This window comes from Danio rerio, chromosome 13, assembly GCF_049306965.1.
Source record: "Danio rerio strain Tuebingen ecotype United States chromosome 13, GRCz12tu, whole genome shotgun sequence".
NCBI lineage: Eukaryota > Metazoa > Chordata > Actinopteri > Cypriniformes > Danionidae > Danio > Danio rerio.
In genome coordinates this window covers 34,427,858-34,445,152 of record NC_133188.1, presented here as the reverse complement: position 1 = coordinate 34,445,152, position 17,295 = coordinate 34,427,858, and the positions used below count along the sequence as shown (strand labels likewise).

General features: G+C 34.8%; 1 protein-coding gene across 5 annotated transcripts in view; it reads left to right on the top strand.

The window, feature by feature from the left end:
* wdfy4 (WDFY family member 4) overlaps positions 1–17,295 on the top strand; it is an 87,608-nt gene that overhangs the window by 24,019 nt on the left and 46,294 nt on the right. For all 5 annotated transcript variants that reach the window (XR_012388779.1, XR_012388778.1, XM_005156949.6 and 2 more), the window contains exons 13-34: positions 888–978; positions 1,325–1,539; positions 1,645–1,727; positions 1,871–2,090; positions 3,538–3,614; positions 3,799–4,017; positions 4,104–4,282; positions 5,902–6,133; positions 6,200–6,351; positions 6,436–6,547; positions 7,092–7,282; positions 7,371–7,523; positions 8,798–8,871; positions 9,043–9,204; positions 9,971–10,062; positions 10,190–10,280; positions 12,307–12,509; positions 12,615–12,781; positions 13,813–13,935; positions 15,002–15,163; positions 15,259–15,432; positions 16,869–16,995. Coding sequence is in view for 3 of the 5 variants with exons in the window: in XM_005156949.6 (XP_005157006.1) it covers positions 888–978; positions 1,325–1,539; positions 1,645–1,727; positions 1,871–2,090; positions 3,538–3,614; positions 3,799–4,017; positions 4,104–4,282; positions 5,902–6,133; positions 6,200–6,351; positions 6,436–6,547; positions 7,092–7,282; positions 7,371–7,523; positions 8,798–8,871; positions 9,043–9,204; positions 9,971–10,062; positions 10,190–10,280; positions 12,307–12,509; positions 12,615–12,781; positions 13,813–13,935; positions 15,002–15,163; positions 15,259–15,432; positions 16,869–16,995 (3,299 nt within the window). In the remaining 2 variants the exon portion in view is untranslated. The remainder of the gene's footprint in view (positions 1–887; positions 979–1,324; positions 1,540–1,644; positions 1,728–1,870; positions 2,091–3,537; positions 3,615–3,798; positions 4,018–4,103; positions 4,283–5,901; positions 6,134–6,199; positions 6,352–6,435; positions 6,548–7,091; positions 7,283–7,370; positions 7,524–8,797; positions 8,872–9,042; positions 9,205–9,970; positions 10,063–10,189; positions 10,281–12,306; positions 12,510–12,614; positions 12,782–13,812; positions 13,936–15,001; positions 15,164–15,258; positions 15,433–16,868; positions 16,996–17,295) is intronic.

Here is a 17,295-nt window from a genome sequence, read left to right as displayed (position 1 = left end):
TTTAATTTAATTTAATAAAATTGTATTTTTTATTTAATTTAATTAAATAATTAATTAATTAATTAATTTATTTATTTTAATTAATTTTTTTATTTGATTAAATTGTTTTATTTATTTTATTAATTTAATTAGATTCATTTATTTTTATTTGATTAATTTTTTGTTTATTTTTATTGTTGCTTTTGTTTTGTTTTATATTTTCTTTTAATTTCATTTTTAAAAAAAAATATTTTTGTTTTTTTTGTCTTGTTTTATTTTATTTTATTTTTCATTTATTTATTTTATTTTATTTTATTTTCTTTTCTTTTTTCTGTTCTTTACTTTTTAATTTGATTATCTTTTTTTATTATTTTTTATTTTATTTTTTATTTTATTTTTATTTTATTTTTATATATTTTATTTAGTTTTTATTTAGTTTTTGTTTTGTTTCATTTTTTATTTTTTATAATTTGTAAAAATTAAATTAAATTAAATTTAATTTAATTTTTAATTTAATTTAATTACATTTTATTTTTACTTTTTTATTTAATTTATTTTTTATTTAATTACAATTTTTATTTAATTTAATTACATTTTGTTTAATTTATTTTATTTTTTATTTTTATTTTATTTTGTTTTGTGTTTTGTTTCATTTTTTATTAGAGTTTTTTATTTAATTGAATTTTTTATTATTTTTTATTATTGTATTTTTGTTTTTAATTTAGTTTAATTTAATTTAATTTATTTTATTTTATTTTATTTCTTTTGCAATACAATATGGTGTGCATTTGCTATAGATTTGCCATCGTCTAGAACAGAAAATTAAATAAATGCTTAGGATCTATGAATCCACTGTTTTCCTGGGCTTTATCTTGTTTCACTTGTTAAAAATTGCATTCTTTATTCAGGATTTACGGTAACTTTACAATCCTTCATCCTGGAGCTGTTAAGCTCATCATGACTCTTCTGCCTAGTATTTACTGTCCCAGTGACCCTTGTGTAAGTAAAACCACAATCACATACTGTACACTAAATGATTTAAAAATATATATGCTTTAAATTAATACCTTGAGCTCCTCAGGGCAGGATGTATTTAGTGTTAAATAATCCATAATATATTATTTAAGTTTGCTGATTTGGTGAAAACTGATTTCCTGCTTATTTATTTATTTTTGTAGAAACTGATGTTTTTTTTCAGGGTTTTCTTTCATTTATTGAAAGAGTTAAAAGAACATAATTTATTTATTTATTTATTTTTTTTTTATAAATGTTCCTTCTGCCACTTTTAATCAATTTGATGCATTCTTACAGCAACTACAATAATTCTAGCCATTTTTTTCTGTAGTTGTCAGAGGAGCTGCAGCTGGCTGTGGCTCATCATGTCCAGACTCTGGTGAAGTCCGAGAGAAACAGGCAGATCATGTGTGAATTTGGTCTGTTGTCTACACTGTTGACTCACTGCAAAGACATCCTCATCGACAATTCCCATTCGCTACACTTGCCCATTGTCCGGATTCTCGAGAAACTTGCCTCTCAGTCCATGGATCAGAAGTGCCTGAGGTCAGCATGCATTTGCTGTTAACATCCTCACAAAAAAATGCAATATGATAAATAGATGATTATATGATTGTATGCTGTTAAATAGTGTGCTTTGCTTTATATTAGGCACTTCCTGTGTCTTGGGGATCCACTGATGTGTTGTGGAGAAAATCAGCCTTCTGTCACCTTAGAAGAGGCCAGCTGCACAAGTACAGTTCCTCCCAGTCCTCTCACACTTCCTTTTTGGATTACTGCCTGTTTCGTGAAAAACATTTGATCTTATTGTTACATCCATTTGGATTTCAATACAATAATGATGGTTTTATATTGTTTTTGGTTTTTACTTTCACAGATCAGACCAAAGACTCTGAGGAGAACAACAAGAAGTCATTGAAAAGGGCAATGAAAAGAAGTTTTAGTTTACTGAAAACACCTTTAGACAGTGGGATGGTAGTTCCTCTTCACAGAATCATAAGTCTTGTCTCCATCACGTCACCACGGAACTTTCAGCCACACAAAGTCTCCATTTCCCCTTCCTTTGTGGAGTTTGACATGACCGACAGTGGCTATGGGTAAGTGTTTAATAAACAATTAATATGGACCCTTTCACAAGGCGCGTTTAATGGTCATCAGCATCTTAAATCCTTGAAAATTTTTATATTTTAAAACATATGCCAATGTATTATATACATTTATTAAAATGTATTATATCATCTTTTCATAAAAAAAATAATAATAAAATAAAAATAATAAAAAATAATCGCTTATGTGAGGTGTTTCTAATGCCGTTTCTATGGGTGGGACAGTAATTTGAACGTTGTTCTCTCTTTTGGCTGCTGTTATCAGTCTCTAAAGTCTTGAAAACACCATTGTGGAGTTTTTATTTACATTTTTTTCAGCAAATAGGATTGTAAAATAATGATTTGTTGTATTCTCTAATTCACTGTGCTCTAACTTTATCCAACTATAACAATGAAGAAACACGGAAATTAAAAAAAGGGTCCATCAGTAGTATTACTAATAAAGGTGCCATAGTTTGCATGGATTCAGTAAGTTAAAGGTCTTGTGAAATTAAATAACGTTTTTTTAGATGTTAGTTTCACTCTGTTTGTTTTAAGGTTTAAGGATATCTATTTGCTAGTGTGCTCCAAAACCGTGACAAAATCCACATTTAGAAAATAAAAAAAAACTGATATACTGTAAATATTGGGTAGCACGGTGGCGCAGTGGGTAGCACAATCGCTTCACAGCAAGAAGGTTGCTTGTTCGGGCTGGGTCAGTTGACATTTTTCTGTTTGGAGTTTGCATGTTCTCCCTGTGTTTGCATGGGTTTACTCTGGGTTGCTAATTTTTCAGTTGAAATTACGTCAAACATCTAATAAAAAATGCACATTTCTAAGCACTTCACAGGATCTTTTAATTGTTCTCTGATATAAACATAGTAGATATTGAACTTAAAGGGTTAGTTCACCCAAAACTGAATTATTGAATGCAAAAGCAATGCTTTTTGCTGTGACTCAATGACTTTCACAGTACTTTAACTCAATGTATACCATTCCATTTACACAGACTGAACTCTTATTATTCAGATATTTTTTATTCTTGTTTATGTAAGGCTCTTTAAATTACCATTGTGTAAAAAAAGTGCTATATAAATAAACTTGCCTTGCATTTCTTTGCTACGTCAAAGTATATCCAGATTTTCATTCTCTGGCACCTTAAATAAGTAATGGTCCAATTTAAATATTCATATAACATCTAAATGTGCACACCTTTCTAAACCTCTAAAACTTTAAGTCGCAAAACAACATGATTGGTTGGTTAACCTGTCAGTCAGCATCGTGGTCGGTCCTTGACTATTTAAATCGGCCAAAGTTCATCCATCAGTCTGAGGTCTGGCTATGCGAGAGGTTTTTTAAAAGGAAAAAAAAAATATCACTGTTTAATAGCACTCATTTTTATATTCTTACATAGCCACATTTAATCTTCTAAATAACAAGTACTCTTTTATCTCCACAGTTGTCTGTTTTTGCCATCCCTTGCCACAGTAAAAGGTGTCAGTGCAGACTTTATCTCCACAGGAGGCTTGGGCACTGGTAAGAAATACTGCAGAATTACACTGTTACATAAATATAACCAGAGACTGAAAGAGATACCCCATTGAAAATCACAATCTAAATGAATCTGCTTCATCAGGATCATGATACATTATCAGGAAGGTTTAGAGTGTGTATGAATGCTTTTCTCCTTTTATCATGTATACTTTGTTTCTTTCCATAGACTGCAGAGGCTTTCCTCCTTCAGCAGGCCTGTCTTTCTCCTGCTGGTTTATGATCTGTAGATTCAGCTCGGCCTGTGAATCCCACCCTGTGCGTCTTCTAACAGTGGTGCGCCACATGTCTCGTGCGGAGCAGCAGTTCAGTTGCCTCACTGTCAGTATTTCTGCTTCTGATGGCTGCTTGGTGATCTCCACTGAGGAGGAAGCCTACCAGTTTTTAGGTGTTTAACTTTTAGCTTGAAATGAATTTCTTTTAAAACTTTTTGAACTCGTTTGTGTTGTTAACATTGTTTATTTTGCTGTACAGACATGATGGAGCCGGAGGTGCAGACTCCTAGCACACTACCAACCTCAGTGCGATTTAAATGTGCCAAACACCTAATCCCAGGTCAGTGGCACCATCTTTGTCTGGTTATGGCCAAAGGAATCAAGAAGAGCTGTTTAGTCACTGTTTATCTGAATGCAACAGCAATTGGAACAGGAAAGGTAAGTGTTAATCATTTTTAAAAGGATGGTGTACCCAACAGTTTGAATTCATAATTTTTTCGCTCTTACTAAATGTCATTAAAGTCCATATTACATTACACCGAGAAGACTGCTTTGTTACATCAATGATTCTTCATCGTCTTATACAAGAAAAAAAAAAGCATTCCCATTCACAATTATGGGTTTTATTTATAATAAAATAAAATGAAAAACAAATTACCCAAGGGGGAAAACATTTAACAAAACGCACTAACAAACTTCACTGGGCAGGCTGGCAGGCCTCAGGGCTGGACAAACAATGATGAACGGGCACAGGATAGCAGACATGAGGAGAATATAAACAGAAATAATTAACAAACAGACAGGTGAACAGGATAAACTAATAATGGGTTAACAAGTAGGGTGGGGCTAGACAATAGACAGGAGCGCACATGACACAAAGAAACACAAGCTATGTGCTCACATAAAACCAGACTAGAACACACAGTCAATGAGAGAACTCATTAACCGTGTGTTCATAAAGCACACCACTAAAGCACGCAGCCACAATGTAAACACTTAGCTATTTGCTTTGACTACATCAACACAAACAGACGCAAGACACGAGCACACAAAAACACCTTACCCTTCACTCACACATATGCAACGTGCATGTTTCATCTCAGTGGCAACTGAAACCGAAACCAACTAGACTGAGACGGCGAGAATAAAACGCAATGCCGGCAGATTAAACACAAACACGAGTACAAGAGCACACGTCCCAAACACGTCCAGACCTCCCGCGCTCGCATCAAGCATGAGCGCGCACGGTCTGAGTGCGGTCACAACGGCAGAGTCACAATGACAGAAAAGGAGTGCTCAACCTGAGAAAACTCAAACCGAGCACAACATATATAGGACAAGATAAAAATAGTGTCTGGACTCTGCCACTAAAACAAGAATTTACAAGATCAAGAGAGGCAGAACCCTGACTTCAGATCCCAGAAAAATGTTTTTGACTTTTCTTATACTTGCCAATATCTGCATATTTTATATTATTATTATATTATTATTATTATTATTATTATTATTATATTAAAGTTATACTTAACAAAGTACTAATGTGAAATATTTAAAATATCTTAAGTTTTAAAACATTTGATTAATATATTTTAATGTGTAATTCCAAAATAAATTTAATATGCTGGTTTGGTGCTTATCTATTTTTTTTTTATATATTATACAGAACTGTAATATATTGTTTGATGAAGATACTTTTTTGTTCAAAGGGTTTTAAATAATAATAAACATTGTTCTGTCTTGTTTTGCATAATTTTTTAGAAGAATGAACAGATGATTTGAAGCTTCCCCAAATTAAATGGGAAATATATTTACTGAATCTTACTCATCTCAAAAGTTTAAACCATTATGCAAGTATATATGACATAATTATTATTATTATTTATTTATTTATTTTTTCGGGGGTTACTTCTTTTTCTGACTGATTCCTGTAGGTCAAACAGTAGATGATTCACAGGAAGTTCATAACCTAAAAATTGACACTTTGAGGAAAAAAAAAAACGTCTCCCAAAATGTTAGGCAGCATCAACAGACATAACATCTTCATGTCTTTTTTTCAGATCAAATACATTCAGCCGTTTCCTGGCCAGTCCATCTCTATGGACCCCTCTGCAGTCATTGATGTGTGTGGGATTATTGGCACTCCGTCCCTATGGAAGCAGCATGCTGCACTAGTCTGGCGGGTCGGCCCTACATATTTGTTTGAGGAAGTGTTAAGTGCTGATCAGGTGGAGACTATTTATGGACAAGGCACCAAATACATCGGCAACTACCTCGCTCTTAATGTTCAAGGTGAAAAATGTTCCGTCTTAGTTTTCAATTTTATGAAAATCTTTATTCATTCAAGTGTTTGTTTAGGATGCAAGACAGATGGTACGATGTCCCATACAAAGATGGTCTCTCCAGAGAGGATTTCCTTTGCCATAAACCCAGCGGTATCCACTATCACTACTGTAGTAGATATTAGAGATACGTATAATGAAGTGGATTGTCGCCTTATAGCCAAAGAGGTGATTTTATTTCTCTTCCATTCACAAAATCAACCATTTTGATCATTCTGTCACAATTAGTGCACATATTATTTTTAATTGCAGATGGGGATTACGTCACGTGATAATTGCACTCCTGTCTTCCTGGCTCATAATATCAGTCAGCACCTCAGCGGAACATCCCGGACGATTGGGGCAGCCCTTGTTGGTTGTTTTGGTAAAATGCAGATCCTCTGTTAGGGCTGCACAATATATCATTTTAGCATTGAAATTGCGGTGTGAAGTGCAATGTTGAATCTGGATTGTAATTTATCATTTGTATATGTTTTTGAGGCCTGTGATCTTATGAGGATTTTAAAAACTTTTAGGCATAATAAATTGTACTGTATGTAAATTTAATAGCTATTCTACATGATTCTATTGACTACACAGTATTATTTTACATATAGTTATTAAATTACCAGATCTGAATACTGTTTCACTTCTCAGGAAAACGATTAAAACACTGTTTATTTAATTAATAGTTTTTCTTTATTGTATTTATCTATGCTTGTAGATTGTTTAGTATATTTCGTGCAGATGCACTCTCATACAGAACCATTCCAATCAATTTCTAAATATAGATATTCAAGTGACCTGGTGAAATGTCAGTTTGTTTTCAATTTCATGCAGCACTATCCTCTACAGTAAAACAAGACTTTGCAGCATTTGTTTTGAAAGCAAACTTTTGAATTTGTATTATTTTTTACCTTGCTTTCCAGGTGTAAGGACCTTCAAATCGTACAGTGCTTCTAGTAGCTTCCAGTATATTGGTGGTCCTGCTGCTATTCTGAGTTTGGTGGCGATGGCTTCAGACGACAGCTCTTTATATGCCTCTATCAAAGTTCTGCTCTCAGTTTTGGAGACTAATCCTGCGATGGAGCAGGAAATGAAACGGACCAACGGGTATAAGGTAGTGCTGTCAATTAAAGTATGATTAGAGATGTACTGTAACAAATCCAAGATAGAGATTAAATTGTTTTTGCTTTGTTTGTTGGCAGCTCTTATCATTCTTGCTGAAGATGAAGGTTCAGTTGATCAGCAACAGGATTTTCCAGCTCATTCTGGCCATCGTGGGTACAATGGAGCTGGGCATTGTACCGGTTTGCATCCCAAATGTCTGTGCCTTTCAGGATGTTCTATGCGACTTTGAGGTGAGTTTTAGATTAGGGAGCTGTAGTGTTTTACTTCATAGCTACAATGTTATTTGCTTTGTGACTAGCATTATAAATGCTTTTAAACAAAGTCCCTTTAAAGCAAGTCATTTCACTCGACGGCCATCCTTGAAACGCCTCTCGGGCAGTATGCTCGGGCATTCGGTTTGAATGGGGAAACATCAAATTGCTTGCCAAGCTTGTGATTGATATTCATATTAGGAATCACCAATAATATTAAACAACAACTGTGTCTTTAGTTTCATTTCTAAAAATCTGCAGAAACTCACATCTGGTCCAAGCCCCTCCCCTAGCGTATTGTCAGTCTATAGTGATCGATGGTTGGCTCCTGTACTAGATGACGACATATAGCGATCAGTGATTACCGCCTTTACAAGTAGGCAGGGCTTTATACATAATATTGACAGTTACACTTTTCCTATTGAAAAAGATACAGGTGACTTGTCTTGTGTATTCTATAGTCTTCGTTTTAAATTAATTTTTATATTGTCTCTACAAAGCAAATGTGGTCTTTTTTAAACACTAATATTGTGAATGAAGTAAAAACTGTATTTACAGTGGATGACTCAAAGAAATTCACTTTTTGAGTGTTTTTAACCTCAGCCTAGAGGCTCTGTTCCTGTTTTTTTTTTTTTTTTTAGTTATTCCATACGTGGGCTAGAAAATTTGAAAATAACCTAAACTTACTTCCTGTATGCAAAACAAGGACACGCATGATTAATGATGTGCAATTGAGTGTATTTAAAAATAATACATATATTTGTAAAAAAAAAAAAAAAATACAGTACCAAAATGGGACAATATTATTGTAACTTTTTTGATTTTAATAATAACATTTTTGTACAAAATCAAGACATTAAAATGTTCAAAATGTAAATTTTTTATTAGTTTGTATAGTGTAGTGTGTATGATAATGTGTGTTGCTGATATATTTTAACTAACATCTAACCTTTATGTTTTTTAATTAACTTTAATTTCTTTTTTCTGTTGAACACAAAGGAAGATGTTCTTAAGAATGTTGGAAAAACAGCTATTGGGTTCCATAGTATTTTTTTTTTTATCCTTTTATGGATTTCTATGGCTTTTTTTCCAAGATTCTCCATTTTTGTGTTTAACAAAAAAAATTGATTAATAAATATTTAGAATCACTTGAGGGTGAGTAAATAATGAGGTTATTTTTATTTATAAAGCTATAAATAATCAGGTTATTTTTACTTTAATGTTGTTTAAATCACAGTTTTCTTTATTTGTAGGTGTGGCAGAAGGCTCCAGATAACCTTGACGTTTGTGTTTTAAATCATTTGACTGACATCCTGAAGTCATCAAGGTACACAGTAGGCTTCTGATTTCTAGTTGTTGTGATTTATATTTAGTGCAGCATAACGCGATGTGAAACACTTGGCTCATTTCCTGTTTTTCAATCACGCATAAAATGTTACTGGAAACATGTTGTGCCAGTTTGCTGTAGATACACATCTGATGATGAGTTTCTTTTTAGTGGGAGTCAACAGAATGCTGACATCATGCACAGACTCAACATGATAAACAAACTCCTGATCCTGTTGCATGATCCCAACGTGACCTGCAGGAAGGTGTCAGTCATCTGTACCATCATCAGATCACTCCTCGAGGAACATTTCAACACCACAGACATCAAGAGGCAAGGCTGTCAACTTCTGCGATTTTAGTTGAATCATCATTGCACCTCATTTTTCATGAAGTCAATCTGCAAAGCATTTAAGAGTTATTAAGTGAAGTTTATTTATAAACAAATTTCAAGAGGATCACGTGCTTATGATTGTTCACAGCTGTTCCAACTTTAGCTAATGACTGATTATCCTATCAGACGATCCTTAACTCACTATAAATAACCAGACTTTTCTCATCTTAATATCTTCATCTTGAAGAAACCCCCCCACCCAACCCTACTTTCCATCCTTTCAAACGGGCGTCACGGTGGCCAGCGATTAGCGCTGTTGCCTCACAGCAAGAATGCCCCTGGTTTAATTCCTTTCCAAACCAGACGGCATTTCTGTGCTGAGTTTGCTCGTTCTCCCCGTGTTCGCGTGGGTTTTCCCCGGGTCCTCCGGTTTCCTCCTACAGTTCAAAAACAAGTACTCTTAACAATTAATTCAAATACTTTAGCTAAACTCTGAGTACACCTTTCAGTATCCATATCTGACACTTAGCTACAACAAGCAAGAGGGGGAGTCATCGAGATCTACCTGAGCTCAAACTCCCCTCTCGCCTTGCAACGGGAGAGAGCCCAGGGCTCGAGGATCTTATAAGCTCAGGGCTCTCTCCCGGGACAGCACGCCAAACTAGCTTTATTATCAATCATCAGCTAAGTGTGAACTCTTGAAAAGAATTAACAGAACAAAATAAAAAGTAATATGATTTCTTGACATTTCTGTTTGTTCAACCAGGCTTGGACTCTTCTTAGTTCATAGTCTTTTGCCTCCGACTTTGAATGAGCAAAACACTTTCTCTGATTTGGATTTTGATGATCAATCACAAGGTACCGGTTTTGTTTTTCAATAAACCTACACACAAACCTTTGTTTGTGATTATAAATATGCATTTTTCTCCACAATGGTGACTCTTGGGGAAAAAAACTCACTCCTTAAATGCTTTCTAAACTCTAGGCTGGAGTCAAACCCCTGGGAGATCAGTTTGGATCAGGAACCAGTTGCTCTCCATGCTGTCTTCTCTAATCTTCTCGAATTCTTCTAGCATGTGAGTCCAATTTAGAAATAGATCAATGAAGTACAGCTGGGTGATTAGTTGAAAAATAATCGATATTGAAATTCAGAACCTATAATTGGTCTAATTTTCCCAGGCCAATTTTATTGATTTTCTTCCCTACTGTGTGTGGAGTTATGTGACCACACTCTGTTAAGGCTGATTTATACTGATTTATATCAAGATAACGCATATAGTCCAGCGCAGTCTTCGTGCTGTCGCATACCCACGCACCTTTCAAAAATGTGTAGCGCAACCTCTGTGATTAGTCGGTTTGGTAGCGTTAAGAGTAGCGGAAAGCCGCGGGACAGCAGAGAGCCGGTTGGAGCGAGTATTTACAAGTGTGGAGTTCAGTGGAGGAGCTTTTTTGTTTTTACCTTATGATTAAAGTTGTTGCATGTCTGCCTGTTCCTGCCTCTGAATGAGCAAGTTTTAGCTTCTTGTACACTAAGGTAGCATTTAGAAAAAGCAGAATCCTCGTAAAGAAACGCATAGGAACATAAAAGCGCACTGCCAGCTAGCGTTTCGTAAGTGTTACTACAGAGCAATACAAACAGCACGCTGAAGTATACCAATGCATGGCTTCGCGCAAGGCAAGTGTTGTGGGTCACACCGATCACTCGATGCAGATATATAAATCAGTCTTTAAAGTCTTTACAGGATATGCAAGAATTATTTTATTTAAAAGAGATACTGCTAATTTTCTACTTTTAATATAAAAAGCACTTAAAAAATTTTGTATCCAAAAGTGCAAGTTATTTATTTTAACTTTTTTAAAAGACAAAAGTGACTGTTTGTTTTAGACAGTGTGGATTTTCATTTCAGTTGAACAACATTGATGTTCAATAAATAATCACAGACAGATGTGTTTCCTTCAATTATTTTAAAATCAAGTAATGCACCCTACATTCAAAAATCTCTCATTGTAATATGTGAGCATACTCTATTTACTGTACAAAACTTGTCAAAGAGCGCAAAAAATATATATATTTATAAAAATAAAATAATTGTTCATTGCTTATAATTGAGTTAAAATGTTTAATTAATCGAGATTTTGATTTTAGGCTAAATTGCCCAGCCCTACAATAAAGAGTTTTACTCTGCGTCCAAAATAAAGTGCCTTCTTGTTGGATGGCTTGCACAAAAAGTACAGCAAAAGTATGTTTGAATTACTTTAAATAAACCTCTTGATTCCATCAAAATTCAGAAAATGGCATTTAACTTGCACTTTATTACCAATAGTTCCCAAGAGTTGATTTATAAATGCCAGTGAAGCTATTGAAGTAATTATAATATAGTATGTGAAAATTTCATTCAGACTACTCATATTCACATAATATATAACATACTTCTTTAACTGTTACAGAGTAGTTGCAAATACAAATTTTGCACGCAAAATTGACTCTTTTACTCTCTTTTCCTTGTTTTATATCATCCCACTAAAAGATACCATTTAAAAATATATATTTCTGCTGCTTGTTCAAAGTACTTATGAGCTAAAACAACACAATTCTCAAATTTTTTGGGATAACTTAATTGTTTTATGTTCAGTCAACTTAAAACTGTAAAAACCATTAAGTTAACCTAATTGACTTGCATTGAAGCAACATGAGAGGATTGTGTACACTGTAAAAAATGCTGAGTTCTGCACAATTCCTTTATGTTTTGCCAACGCAAATCAATTGTTTACTTAATTGTTTTTCCAAATTTAAGTGGATTAAACATAAAGCGATTAGGTTGTCCCCAAAAAATTTCAAGATTTGTGTTGATTTCGCTTATTTTAAATAAGTAATTTGAACAAGCAGTGTTTCCCAGTTCTGGGTTGTTGCTGGAAGGGCATCCGCAGTGTAAAACATATGCTGGAATAGTTGGCAGTTCATTCCACTGTGACGACCTCTGGTAAATAAAGGCCTAGGCTGAGAAAAAAATGAATAAATGAATGAAAAATCAGCAAAACAATTTTTTTTGAGTGTACATTGAATCATGTATTCTAAAAGTGTTCATGTTTCTCAAATGACAGTAACCAGGAGGAGGTGTACTTTGCACTGGGCTCGGATTGGTTCCTCCTCTTTTTACAGGGTCATATCCACACCAGCACCGTGATGCTGGTTCTCACACTCCTCACTCACTTCCTGTCATTTCCGAACATCCTGGCCAAGTTTAGAGAGGGGGTATCACCTGGAACATTAGTGGAGACCATGGACATCCCCACCAGTATCACAGGTAAGTCTGGATGGGATTTGAAGCTCACTGTGTTTAACAGTGATTGTTCAAAATGCTTCTAATAATGCAGGAACATTTGTATTTTTATTTTTTGCCACTTTCTAGATAATCTGAAGTGTCGCTCCTGGTCGTTTGAGTGTTTGAGCTGTATCTGCCCAGGGTTTGAAGTCCTGCAAAAGCTTCTTGTCAACCATATCCACCTGCCTCAAATTTATGGAGCTCTCGCTGCACTGCTTATTGGGAAACCTAATTTCCAGGTTCCTGCTGGACAGGTAAAGGTCACATTGTATCTAATGTAACAATATTTATCCTGCTGCATTGTACAATAACTGACCACTTTACTAGGAACAACCTGCTATTGGATTTGCAATTATATTGTGTTATGTATTGGGTTGACCTCAAATTTGCATTCAAAACAATAAGGTTGCTCAGAAATTTTGACCCTTATTGGATTAATAAAAAATAAAACCTGCACTTCCACAATGTAAAACCTCCAATTCCTCTCTCTCTGAAGAAGTGTTGTGCTCTTCTTCTGCTGGAGTAGCCCTTTTGATATGTTGTTGTGTGTTCAGAGATGCTCTTCTGCATACTTCAGTTGTAACCGGTCATTCTTTGAGTAACCGTTGACTTTCTGTAGCTTAAATCTCTCACAGCCAGATCACTCTGTGAGATGTTTAACTGAGGTCCTGACTCACTGTGGTTCTTAAAAATCCCATGGCACTGTATGTGAAAAGTCAGGGTGTGACTGGTGTTGTTGCCGAATTACTTCCATCTGCCCTTAACTGTCATGGCCTCCTAAATGTCTCTCCTCTCCACCTATAGCTGGTGTGTGGTGTGTGCACTGGCAATGTTGTACTGTGGCTGCCATCAAATCATCCAGGTGGACTGGCACGCTGGTGGTGTTGAGGAGAGAGAGACCCCCTCATTTCAAGTCATTTTCACCCACAGGATCGCCACTCACTGGCAATTTTTTATGGACTTTTCTCTAGAAACCCAATAGCCCCAAATATGGCCCCAAAAGCGGTGCTAAGTCACCAAAATCATTCCTTATTCTGATGCTTAGTTTCAGGTTCATTTGATCAGCTTGATAAAGTCTACATGCATTGATTTCCTGCCATAATGGACTGATAAGTTATTTACATTAATAAGCTGTTGAATAGTTTTGCCTAATAAAGTTGCCTTGAGTGAAAAGTATATTGCCTGTATGTATATAAATGTAATTTACCCACTCACCTTTCATTTTATGTGGTGTGATGTGAATTATGAGAAGTTTCCTACTTAAGGTTTGTCTTTTGAATGGTAGGTGGATGTTGACATGGTGCTTCAGAGTTTGATTGACAGCTGCGGTGGGAAAACGGAGGATGTTCAACTATGTGAAGATGCAGCTTGTGTTCTTTTGGAGTTGATTAAGGTTATTCTCACTAAGGTAAATGTCTCTATTTATTTTATTTATTTTTTTATTTTCTGATGTTCCGACATTTATACCCAGCTGCATGCATGCAGACCCACACGCATTTCAGGTCAATACATCCAGACCACTAGATCCATGCCAAGCCGAACCATACAGTAAATGGGTAATGGCGGATCAGTAATGGTTTTGTACTTGTAAATGAGCTATCCCAAGAATTTCGACATAAATTTTTATATGTTAGGTATTAACAATACACAAAATACTACAAATACATAATTAGTTTTTTATTGATATTCATTTTAATCAATATCATGAACCATAACATTTCTGATGAGATATTTATTTCATCTTTGTTTTATTAATGTCTACTACACACCCAAAACAAATAAGGGTCTAGATCCAGATAGGGTGCAGATGCAAGCTTAACTGCATGCAATGCTTTTAATGCACATACCTAACACCGCCCCTAATCCTAACCCCCATAGTGAGGTTACTAGCTCCATTAAGTGCAATTTTGTCTGTGATTACATGTGGACTGCATGTCTCAGCTTGCATATGCAAGTCTGCAGTCAGATACTATTAACCTCAACCCTAAACCTTACCCTTTCAGTTACCTGTTCAGTTTTATTAATATCTACTTGTACACTTACCTAAGCCTACTTCTTTCAGTTCTGAATAAACAGTATTTATTGTTGTACTGCATCACAAAAATGCTATACTACGGTATATGTATGTGCACATTCTCAGTAGCTACAGTCCCTCTCACTTGGAAGTGGTCTGAATCTGGTGTGGCCTGAAACATGCGAGTCTGTGTGTCTTCAGTTTTATATTATTGGATTTTGCAAGCAGTAGGAATTAGATGGCAAAGACTACAACTGTGCCACCTAGTGTTAAAAAAAAGGCACTGCTATGGACGTACAGCTGCATGTGTGCTTGATGTTTTACATACTATGGTTGATGTTGTACATACTGTCTGACTGTTAGCATGATAGCTGTTTGTTGTAAACAGGTTGAATGTACTACAAAAATGCTTATGCAATGGGACAAGTAAATCCAGCTCGTATTTTTTTCCTCTATAAAGCCTGTAACAGAAAGTGCAGATGGCTGGGAAGTCCATTACCCAGGCAGTGTGATGCAGTTCTTCTGCCTGGTGAACAGTTTGTTTCCTCAAGATCCTCTCTGGACGTCCCCTGATTTTCTTAGTTCTCTGGCAAGTGCTGTTTTCCCCTTTGAGACCCCTGAGGTGAGACTTTATTGGACTGTGTCGTACATTACCATATACTCAAGAGACATTGTTAGGTAGATTACAGAAGTTATATTGTACATTTTCTTCTGCAGAGCTCTACAGGTGTCCAGGCTGTGAAAGACAGTAGCGAGGGGATGGGGGAGCCCCTTCTCCCCTCTCACCCAGGCAGGAAACAGGTGTGTGACTTCATCCGCATCCTCTTGATGGACAGTCTCATTAACATTCCCGCCAAAGACGGTCTTCATCCTTTAATGCAACTGCTAGAGGTGAGGATGTAAAATATGATTTAGATGTATTTTGTGTTTGCTTGTACAATTACCGGCCTTTTTATTAAGTACACCTTACAAGTACCAGGTTGGACCCCCTTTTGCCTTCAGAACAGCCTTATCACTTGACATAATAGCATCACGCAGTTGCTGCAGATTTGTTGGCTGCACATCCATGATGTGAATCTACCAATCCACTAGTTCTGAATTACTGTTGCCTTTCTATCAGCTCAGCCAGTCTGGCCATTCTTCTCTGACCTCTGGCATCAACAAGGCATTTGCACCTACAGAACTGCCGCTCACTGGATATTACTGGATACTAGAGATGGTTATGCATGAAAATCCCAGTAGATCAGCAGTTTCTGAAATACTCAGTCCAGCATGTCTGGCACCAACAACCATGCCACGTTTAAAGTCACTTAAATCACCTTTCTTCCCTATTCTGATACTTGGTTTTAACTGCAGCAGATCGTCTTGATCATGTTTACATGCCTAATAGCACTGAGTTGCTGTCATTTGATTAACTGATTAGAAATTTGCATTAATGAGCAGTTGAACAGGTGTACCTAATAAAGTGGCCGGTGTGTATGTATGCATGTATTATTTTAATTATAATAGTTAAAAATATTAAACATTAAATTGTTACACTGCTATACTACTATAGATGTAAAAACATGACATTTTACAATACTACACAATATTGTGGTTTTATAAACCATTATACTAAGTACATTAGGAAAAAAACAATAATAATAATTATACATTTAAACTAGAAATGTTTTTAATTATTAATGTAAACATTTATTTATTTTTACAATAATAATGCAAATAATAATATACATTATATTATGTATATTATGTAATATGTAATTACATGATATTCTTGCATTCATATATATATATATATATATATATATATATATATATATATATATATATGTGTGTGTGTGTGTGTGGATATTTATGTATGCATTTATAATAATAATAATGTTATATTATTATATTTTTACATACTATATAATTGCTAGAAGAAATTAATGTGAAATTTTATAAGCCATACTATTTTTTAATAATAATGACAATTATTAGTATTGCTTTGTTATGAAATAATTTTTTAAATTTATAATAAATTTTCCACTAACTGATTGCAAACTATAAAAAATGTTTTTTATTTACAATATCATTTATAAATAATAAAATACAGCACTTGTAATGCAGGAGTCAAATCCGAGCTGTTAAACTCATCTGATGCTGTGTGTGTAAAATCTTTCCTCCATAAGGTGCCACTCTTTGCTCAGTTTTGAGGATGAGCTTCACTGCTCACAGGAGGACGATAACATGTGGTTTATACACTCAAGCCAGTGGTACCCTTGTGGATCGTAGTGAACACCTTATTTCCATGTGTTATTTTAGCATTCTGAATGCTTCATTTTTAGTTTTCCCCCGATGGAGTTAGTCAAGAGCAGAGGCAGAGCTTTCAGACTGAACTTCTGGAGTTTGTGATGGACATCATCCACATGACAGGACAGGAAGAGGGCCATTCTACACATGTGGCCAGAGATGGTAAAATACACCAAACACATACACCATTTACAATACCGGTCAACAGTTTGGATTGTTAAGATTTTTAAAATGTTTTAAATAATGTTTTTTTTTTTTTTAATTTAGTTTAAAATTTAATTTATATACCTATAAAAAGGTATATTTAAAGCTAAATTTTCAGCATCGATACATCATTTGCTTTTCATTGTCACATGATCTTTCAAAATAGTTTATTTAACATCAATATATAAAATTTGAAACTACATTTAATTAAAAAAAGATTTAAATATTAGTTTTAAGATTGATAATTTTTACTGTACA